This window comes from Capricornis sumatraensis, chromosome 23 (genome assembly GCF_032405125.1).
Source record: "Capricornis sumatraensis isolate serow.1 chromosome 23, serow.2, whole genome shotgun sequence".
Taxonomy (NCBI): Eukaryota; Metazoa; Chordata; class Mammalia; order Artiodactyla; family Bovidae; genus Capricornis; species Capricornis sumatraensis.
Genome location: NC_091091.1, coordinates 21,201,566 through 21,211,857, shown reverse-complemented (window position 1 = coordinate 21,211,857; position 10,292 = coordinate 21,201,566). Strand labels below are relative to the sequence as shown.

The 10,292-nt window shown below is 43.9% G+C and overlaps 1 protein-coding gene across 1 annotated transcript in view; it reads right to left on the bottom strand.

Annotated features, from left to right (window-relative positions):
• Positions 1 to 10,292, bottom strand: part of ABCC2 (ATP binding cassette subfamily C member 2) — a 73,596-nt gene that overhangs the window by 46,278 nt on the left and 17,026 nt on the right. Inside the window, exons 4-9 of the mRNA XM_068961577.1 lie at positions 8,540 to 8,674; positions 8,225 to 8,332; positions 7,755 to 7,810; positions 6,307 to 6,541; positions 4,244 to 4,407; positions 3,262 to 3,439 (exon numbers count right to left, since the gene is read on the bottom strand). Of these exons, the coding sequence (XP_068817678.1) occupies positions 3,262 to 3,439; positions 4,244 to 4,407; positions 6,307 to 6,541; positions 7,755 to 7,810; positions 8,225 to 8,332; positions 8,540 to 8,674 (876 nt within the window). The remainder of the gene's footprint in view (positions 1 to 3,261; positions 3,440 to 4,243; positions 4,408 to 6,306; positions 6,542 to 7,754; positions 7,811 to 8,224; positions 8,333 to 8,539; positions 8,675 to 10,292) is intronic.

The following is a 10,292-nucleotide window of genomic DNA, read 5'->3' as shown; positions in this document are numbered from 1 at the left end:
GAAGACATCTGGATCACCTCCCAGGGTCTCTCGTCCAGTCAACATCTACTCAGGAAAGACAAAAGTCATCTTGGAGTTTTAGGAGACGAAAGCAGAGGAGAAAACCAGGAACTTTAATGGAGAAATCACCATGATGGAACACTTCAGTGGTGGATGAAAAAAGGAAGAGGAGGCAACTGTTTGATGTTCTGAGCTATCAAAAGTATCGTCTCCTTCTGGATGAATTTTCTCCTCAGGCTTAGAGCCACTACTCTATTTTCATTTCTTTCTTTTCATTTATTTTTTAAGCTGAAGTTTACTTGATTATTTTCAATTATTAAGGGAACTCAAGGAACTGGATCTGGTAGAGTGCCTGAAGAACTGTGAACAGAAGTTTGTACCACCGTACGGGGAGGTGGTGAACTGAAACCATCCCCAGGAAAGAAATGCAAGAAGGCAAAGTGGTTGTCTGGGGAGGCCTTACAAAGCTGAGAAAAGAAGAAAAGCGAAAGGCAAGGAGAAAGGGAAAGATATACCCAACTGAATGCAGTGTTCCAGAGACTAGCAAGAAGAGATAAGAAAGTCTGCTTAAGTGAACAATGTAAAGAAATAGAAGAAAACAATAGAATGGGAAAGACTAAAAGTCTCTAAGAAAATTAGATATACCAAGGGAGCATTTCATGCAAAGATGGGCACAATAAAGGACAGAAACGGCAAGGACCTAATAGAAGTAGAAGAGATTAAAAAGAGGTGGCAAGAATACACAGAACTGTACAAAAAAGGTCTTAATGAACTGGATAACATGATGGTGTGGTCATTCACCTAGAGCCAGACATCATGGAATATGAAATCAAGTGGACCTTAAGAAGCACTAGGTAGTGGAGGTGATGGAATTCCAGCTTAACTATTTCAAATTCTAAAATATGATGCTGTGAAAATGATGCATTCAACATGCCAGCAAATTTGGAAAACTCAGCAGTGGCCACAAGATTGGAAAAGGTCAGTTTTCAAAATCCCAAAGAAGGGCAATGCCAAAGAATGTTCAAACTACAGCAAATTGCACTCATCTCACACGCTAGCAAGGTTAGCAATGTTAGCAATGTTAAGCATGCTAGCAATGCTCAAAATCTTCAAGCTAGGCATCAACAATATGTGAACCGGGAAATTCCAGATGTACAAGCTGGATTTAGAAAAGGCAGAAGAACCAGAGATCAAATTGCCAACATCCACTGGATTATCAAAAAAATCAAGGGAATTAAAAAAAAATCTACTTTTGCTTCATTGACTACACTAAAAAGCCTTGACTGTGTGGATCACAACAAACTGTGGGAAATTCTTAAAGAGATGGGAATACCAGACCACCTTACCTGCCTCCTGCAAAACCTGTATGCAGGTCAAGAAGCAACTGTTAGAACTGGACATGGGACAATGGACTGGTTCCAAATTGGGAAAGGAGTACGCCAAGGCTGTATATTGTCACCCTGCTTTTCTAACTTCTATGCAGAATACATCATGTGAAATGCTGGGCTGGATGAAGCACAAGCTGGAATCTAGATTACTGGGAAAAATATCAGCAACCTCAGATATGCAGATGACTACACTAATGGCCGAAAGCGAAGAGGAACTAAAGAACCTCTTGGTGAAGATGAAAAAGGACTGAAAAAACTGGCTTAAAACTCAATATTCAAAAAACAAAGATCATGGCATCTAGTCCCATCACTTCATGGGAAATAGATGGTGAAAAAGTAGAAACAGTGATAGATTTCATTTTCTTGGGCCCCAAAATCACTGCAGATGGTGACTGCAGTCACAAAATTAAAAACACTTGCTCCTTGGAAGAAAAGCTATGAGAAACCTAGATAGCATATTAAAAAGCAGAGACATTACTTTGCCAACAAAGGTCCATCTAGTCAAAGCTGTGGTTTTTCCAATAGTCATGTATGGATATGAGAGTTGGACCATAAACAAGGCTGAGCACCAAAGAATTAATGGTTGCGAACTGTGGTGCTGGAGAAGACTTGTGAGAGTCCCTTGAACAGCAAGGAGATCAAACCAGTCAATCCTAAAGGAAATCAACCCTGAATATTCATTGGAAGGACTGATGCTGAAGTTGAAGCTCCAATACTTTGGCCACCTGATGTGAAGAACTGACTCAGTGGAAAAGACCCTGATTCTGGGAAAGATTGAGGGCAAGAGGAGAAGGGGGCAACAGAAGATGAGATGGTTGGATGTCATCATCAACTCAATGGACATGAGTTTGAGCAAACTCTGGGAGATGGTGAAGGACAGGGAAGCCTGGTGTGCTGCTGTTCATGGAGTCGCATGACTTAGCAACTGAACAACAATACTTGCCTATTTTCAATTCTTAAGGGAAAAAATGAGACTTCACCTTAGTGTCTAGGACAGAGGAAAATAAAGTTGCTCTGAGAAAATTAAACACTAAAAGGAACATGTCAGGGACTTCCCTGGCAGTGCAGTGGTTAAGACACCACACTCCCACTGAAGGGGCATAGGTTCGATCCCTGGTCAGGGAACTAAGATCCCACATGTCATGTGGCATGTATAAAAATAGGAAAAAAAAAAAAATAAAGCAACAGGCCAGAGGGAAGATGGGCAAAATCATCTTAAGGAAATGGAAAAGCTCCCAAGTCTGCAGAATTTAATAACTGGAGTGAGGGTGTTGATATTTACAAATCCAAAAAAGGAATCAGGCAGAGGAGGAGTTGGTTGCCACTCAAGACTGAAAAAGAAATCACTAGGCAAAAGGCAGTCCAGGGAGATGGAGCCCTGGTCCACAGAGTATAGTCTATGGTAAAACTGTGATTTGAGATGGATACACCAGGTCTCATGAGCCTAGTTTCACGTAGTACTTGGTTTAAATGTTGGTGATTTTAAGAGTCTGCCTTTAGTCAGCTGCTTTTCTGACTTCACATTCCATCCTAAGGTGTTGTCAGCTTGTGGAGAGAAGAAAGAGAGAGATGGTATGCCAGCCTTCAAGGCTGAAAGGCAGATCCTGGGCAGCGAAGAGTTTGCCAGCTTTTCCCTGCAGTAGGGTACACTCCACCACCACCACCCACCCCCCGCCACACACACGTATTCTATGTCTGTATACACACTTTCCATTTTAATTTTCAAAGAAATGTCTAAAGAAGGCTGTATGTTTAGCCAAAATTCAGTGTTGAGGTCAGTTATCACTTCCACCAAGTTTTCCTCAATCGTGGAACAAAGGCTCATGTTTACTAAGGGGATCTTCTTTGGTGGTCCTTGGCATACCCCACATACCTTCTTATATACAGAAGCCATGACGGTGGTCCGCACTTTCATGCCCAGCAGAAAGCACAGCTGAAAGTAATACTGAAGGCAGACAGACTGGATGAGGGCCACGACAAACAGGAGGATTGAATAGAGATATCCAGTCCACAGATAGGTTCCACGGTCATTTGCAAAGGCGATCAGCAACCTGCCAGAGCAAAACCAAGTAAGCAAGTGCTGACATCAAGCCTCCGAGGGCTCCTTACCCTCGCTGTGCACAGCCAGCTACCCTGCCCTACCCTGGAGGTAACTGAAGCGACTACAGTTCAATGCTCTTGGAAGACTGAGCTCCACAGCCATCCAGCACTCTCGCGTTTGGAGATGAGCAGCAGGGACCAAGGGTTGATGACCCACAGCTGTGAGAAAGGATATTGTGTGCCCCACGGAGCTGCCGCTGCCATGCTTTCTCTAACCCTCTCTTTCCCTACCCTCTGGTAGAAGGAGCTATGTGTGGCAAGTTGATTTATTCCTGGAAAGGAATTAGGACACGTACCCAGTGTGAGTTAGAAGGGTTTCCCCTGGAGGATAGTGTATTCCATAGATCCTGGCAGACTGAAGTCATGTCATGATTAACTGGAACCGCCCACTTAATACCTGACTGGGGAGCAATGATGTTACAAAGACTGCATACAAGCCTCTCCTCAGGTATGAGGCCCACCTCTTGGACACAGCTCAGCTCACAGCAATTCTGTTTAAGAAATGTCCCTAAGAAGTACTCGGCTTCCAATGAGGAAAAGGACATGGGAAAGAGGAAGGCTAAAGGACATACTATTTTAGACCTTGAAAAATGTCTTGTGCTTTTCATGAACACAATGCTGAAAGGCGGAAGAAAATTATGAGCATTTTTTAAAAATTAGGAACTTAATAATAGGCTCCTGCCTGCATGTACAGGAGCAAAAAGCAGAGTGGCAGAGGAGGCCCTAAAGAGACAACCCAGGGTCTGGGGACTCACTTCAGCAACTGAGGATTCAGAAACGTGAGGATGTCATACACCACCTTCAGCAGGAATGATTTCAAGAGGATGACGTAGAACGTTTTGAAGAGCGCCTTCACCAGCCAGGACTTGGGAAAGTCTTTTGTGGTCTCAGACTTCTTTTTTTTCTTTTTAGTTTCTTCCTGGGGACAAAACCAAACAAGCAGTGCTTGCAGAAGTGCGTGGTGTAAGACTTTGTCTCCACTGACCAGCTCCCCAGCGTTAGCCCCTGATCCCTGTGGCCATCACTGAACAGGCTTGAGTCTTCTCTTCACTGCCTGGTTCCATCCACCTTTTTAGCTGCTCTCACTGTTCCCCTCTCACCTCTTAACTGAGGCTTAGAATCTATTTTGGATTAGGAAAACAGGCAACAAAGCAGATGAAAATAGCATATAAAAACATAGAACAGACTCTGAGGGGGGTCTGTGGGGCATTGTGGGAGGGAAGGGCATGGACATGCTAACATCTATCTTAATATATATTTCAGATGCTTAGAAGGCTTTTTGTTCTCCTCTTGCTTGAGGTTATTGTGCGATGTTATGGGTTGAACAGAATCCCCTTCAAAAGGAATGTTGAGGTCCTAAACCCCAGTGCCTTAGACTGTGCCCTTGTTTGGAAATAGGGCCTTGCAGATACAATCAAGCTGGGATGAAGTCATTAGAGTGCATCACGGGTCCTACTCTAATATGATTGGTGTCCTTGTAAGAAGAGAGACAGAGGTGGGGCAGGGGAAGAGGCCACGTGGTGACAGAGGCAGAGAGTGGGGTAAGACATCCAAAAGCCACAGAACACCAAGGACTGCTGGCCAAACCCAGAAGGTGGAAGAGGCAAAGACGCTTTCTCCCATACAGGGTCTGAAGGGAGCATGGTCCTCCTGATGACCTGACTCCAGACTCTTGGCCTTCTGAGCTCTGAGACATTTCTGTTGTTTAAAGCCATGCAGTTTGTGGTGCTTTGTCTCAGCAACCCTGGGAATCTACGGTGTGGGGTGTCATCACCACTCACCCGCTACACCTCCTTTTCCCGCCCTGCCAGGCTCCCAATTCCAGATTCTCAGGCTCAGTGGCATCCTTTTATAATGGCTGTCACTGGGGTCCCATCTTATTTGTCTCTTTGCCAGAACAACTGCCTCAGCCTACGTCTTAGCTTCCATTGCCCCTGCCTCCACCACGATCATTCATTCTCCTGGCAGCTGCCCAAGTGGACTTTTAGAAATGTAAATCTGATTGCATTACTTCTCTGCTCAAACCTTTCTCCTGGCTTTCCATCAGACTTAAAGTCCAGACTCCTCACCATGGCCCATGAGGGTCTATACCACTTCACACCCGCCCACTTTCCTGCACTCACCTCCCTGCAGACTCAGCCTCTCTCTCCATGCTCCCGCACTCTCTTTCTCCTCTCCAAACGAACCAACCATGTTCCCCTCTCAGCCTCACAACCCACCCCCTGTGAGTGGAACAGGCTTCCTTCTGATGGGCTCTTCTCATCGCTTGGATCTCTGCCCAAATATCACCTCCTCTGAAGCTTCTCCTGTTACTCTAAGGAAGCACTTCACCCCAAATACATGAATATGTTTTCTTAATAGCACCTCCTGCTCTGAAAGGGTAACATATGTATTGGTTTATTAGTTATTTTCTGGCTCTCTAAAGATGAGGACTCCTTCAGGACTCTATTATCTGTGCCCAGAATGGTCTCCAATGCACAGTGCTACTCAATAAATATGTTCAAGTGAATAAAAAAATAAATTAGCTAACACTAAATCCCACCAACATGCACATTCTAGCAATGCTAAGGTATTGTTTTATTTTCCTACTAAAAAAGACACTGAGAAAAATTTTATATATACCCCAAAGGAGAGAGAACAGTACTACATTACACCCCCAAGCATCCATCACTATGGTATTATGATAGAACTGTGAATACTACTAATCTAAAATGCACTGCAAAGTGTAAAGCACTGTAAAAATGTAAGGACAGAATCACCATCACCAGGACACCAGTGACGTGCAGGACGTTTGAACAGACACTCATGGCAAAGTTACCAGGACAAGGACATCTTGGCTTTGACTTTGGTTCTTGTCCAAGCCGTTCACACTGGCTCCAGGGTTCCGCTTGGATTTCTTCTTCTGCCGTTTCTGGAACGCCCGCCTGGCCTTCTGTAGCTCTTCTGCCATGTACTTCTCAAACCTGCTGACTAGTGCATTTGTTTTAGCCTCATCTTCAATATCCCAGACATCTTTGAGCGTCAGAGGTTTCCTGAAGCCTTTCAGAACAGTGCTGGAACAAGAATGAGCCACAGGCTGAGGCCCTGCACAGGGGGGCCAGAGGTGGTCACCTCTCTGCCTCTATCAAAACCATCCAGTTCCAGGATGGAGGGACAGAAGAATGGGGCTTCTCACTTACCCTGCTACCCCAGCTCCTAGCCCTGGGAACTTGAAAGAGGAGTGGAGAGAGCAGAAAAGGGAGCAGGTAGGGGTGATTGAAGGTGGGAGAAAGCAATAAGAGAAAGAGAAGGGATTCTACTGGATGAAAAGTCAAAAGAGCATCACCTACCCACATCCTGCTCCTTCCTCCTCAAATATTGGCTGCCTCTCTGCCACCCTGGCATCCCTTGAGGGGCCTCCAAGAGGCCCTTAAGGAAATGAGCAGACCCAGAGGCCGCCTCTATACTGTCTATCTAGATCAGGGCTTCTCAACATGGGATTCAAGAACATGGATGGAAAACAGATTATGTCTTTATTCCTATTCACTTCTAACTGAAACACAGCCTTTCCGTGTTCTAATACGAATGTAGTCAACCAACTACAATTGTAAAACAGAGTGCTTGTGCCTTTGTTACCAGGAGACACCACAGATGTTTTCATGGCTCATGTATACTCATCACTGCTGTGAAACTAGAACCTAGCACCGGGTCTCGTTATTTAATGCATTCACAAAGAGGCACAAGTGCTACTATATCACAGATTTGATTTTAAAAGACTATTTAGGTAACTACATTTCAGTATATTTGTTTCCCTCTATGATTTCATGTCTTTTATTGTACATGTTTAAAACATTATCTGAGAAGGGATTCATGGGTGTTACCAGGCTGCCCAAGGGGCCCATGCAACTACAGAGGCCAAGGATGGCTGCTCTGGATCTCCTGGCAGCCCAGAACAGCTATTCATCCCTTACCCAAGTCTATGCCACACTCCTTGCCCCCAAATTTCCCTTTTCCTGTCCTCCTGCCTCCTTTTCCTTCTGTCTTTTTTTTTTAGCGTGTGTGGAATTCCCCCACTCCAGGCTACCAAAAAAAAAAAAAAAAAAGAAATTCCCTCCTTCCTCTCAGTTTCCCCATCTGCCCCGTGAAGGGAATGCAATAAACTGATCTGCATATTTCAACATTCTCTGACTCTAAGTAGAGGAGAAATGGAGGCCACGGCAGGTACTTTCAAAACGAAGATTTGAGTGGTGAAGGATAGAGAGAAGCCACACTCCAGGCATTTCCTACCTGTCATACCAACTAAAGGTGATGCTACTCAGAAATGAAGCTGCGGTTGAAGGATTCTGCAAGACACACAAAAAAATCAGAAAGTAAATCAATTAGAAACAGGAATTCAATGAAACTCTAAAATCAGAAATTGATGTTTCTAAATAGATGCTGTGCTAGAAACTAGATATGACACTGAAGTGGCCTGTTCAGTGTGTTTGTTTGGACACGCTAAGGTCACCAGTAGAATGATAATCAGACTTTTTGGCCTAGACATATAAATTAACTGTCTGTGCTGAAGCTTGGTGGGTCAACATAAAAGTTAACGTTTCCAAATTCTAGTCACTTTGTGTCCTTATGTCACAAAATCATCCATATTACTGTACTCTGGGCTTGTGGGACCTTCATGAGACCTTGACATCTCAAGGTTACATTTGTCAAGATACCATCCAATTAAATAACATATGAGGTGGTCATATTTCAAGTCTCACTTTTGATGAGTCATCTTTTTCTGAAAATGCTGAAAGGATCAGGACCAGGATCTGGAATGCGTAGAAGATGAAGTACACGCAGGAGTAGGCCAGATTAGAACTGCTGTCCTATGGGGGAGAAAAAACAAAGAAAATGAGCTTTTTATCTGAATTAAATATAAACAGCCCCTATGTATCAATGCTCATGATTAAAGTCTGTTATCAAATCCCCTAAATACAATTCTACCCTGGAACTCAATTTGCCTGATGTCATTTACTACAACTTAGCAGCTGCCCAGGAGTACCTTCTAATGGCACCATCCCTCTCCTCCTTACCTTTAAGAGTGCCCGGATCAGAGTCTGAAATTGGAAAGTGCCACAGAGTATTGAGAGAATCCAGAATAAGGACAGGTACCAAGAGTCCTTCTGCACACACCATCGCCTGCTGTGTTGGATCAGTAAAACCAGGACCTAGATAGAAATTTACATCATGTTTCGAAAAAAAGTGTCACCATCCAAGGACAAGAGGCAAGAGAGGTGTCAGAGAACAGGGGGAGAAATGGAGGCTGAAGGGGGAGACTGTTGTAACTAATCTGATGCCAACTAGTACATTTCCTCCCCGATACCACCCAACTCTCTCTTTCAGGACCTGGGTGCTTTCTCTGGAATCCCCTTTCCCTATCCCATCTCTGATGCAAAGAACTGACTCATTGGAAAAGACCCTGATGCTGGGAAAGATTGAAGGTAGGGGGAGAAGGGGATGACAGAGGATGAGTTGGTTGGATGGCATCACCGACTCAGTGGACATGAGTTTGAGTAAACTCCAGGAGTTGGTGATGGACAGAGAGGCCTGGCATGCTGCGGTCTATGGGGTCGCAAAGGGTCAGACATGACTGAGCGACTGAACTGAACGGAATCCCATCTCTATTCACCACATTTGGGTGGGAAGTCAGCCAAGAACACAGAGGGTCACCCCCTAAATGGAGTAACTTTGGGAGCCAGAAAAATCTTTCTAAAGACCAAGAAAATAAATTTAGGCACTACAGCAATCAGATGGGGGAGGAACATCCTGAATAGGTGCAGGGTATCTATATGATGATATTTTCTAATAATATTAGACTAAGCAATTAGCAACAACAACAACAAAACTTTGCTTCACATTATTTCACTTAACAATAATGAAGTAAATGTTGTTTTCCTAGACCCAGTCCTGTGCTAATAAACTGGCATTCTGAAAACCAAGGCATGAATTTGAGGCGTGTGTGAATTTCCACGGTATAAATACAAGTGTCATGGTGGATTTCAATCTCAGCCTCATGTCACCAAACTTGGGGTTGGGAAGAGAGGCACAGTCAGCTCTCTGAGTCCATTCCAGTACACTGCTGCCTAGACCTTCTCTGTTTCATAACAACAAAACAAAGTACCTGCAGGGACCAGGCACACCATGTTACCAAGTGAAGTGAGGTTGAAGGATAGTACTGAGCCTGGTCTAAAGTGACGGGCTGCTTCAGTCCTGGCTGACTTGCCCTGTGGGAATGTTAGCCCACAGTTGCCAGGCATTCTGATTTTTCAAGATAGTTTAGGAATCTGAACAATTATGTTATATCTTCCTCTTTTAAAATGATGATAATGGGAATTTCCTGGTGGTCCAGTGGTTAGGACTCAGCACTTTCACTGCTAGGGATCTGGGTTCCATCACTGGTTGGGGAACTAGAATCCCACAAGGCACATGGTGTGGCCAAATAATAAAACAAAATGATGGTAGTAAATTTAATAGTTTTTTCCAACACTGTACAGCTCTCCCTCTCCCCGCCCCCAAAACCATGCCTGTAGGAAAGACCTGTTTGTCAAATCTATACAAACAGCTCTAGACTCAGTGATCTGTTGATTAAGAGTCACCAATCAACTTAAAAATAATGTTTGCAACATTTAGGAAATTATTTTACATCAAGGTACTTGGATTTCATCTGTGATCCTTAGATGGCAAGATATGAAGCCATAACATACATATCTTAGTCATTAAAGCTAGTACTTACCCTAAGAAGAAAGCATTATAAACTCATGTTTAAAAGCAGATGAAAAGCTAAAA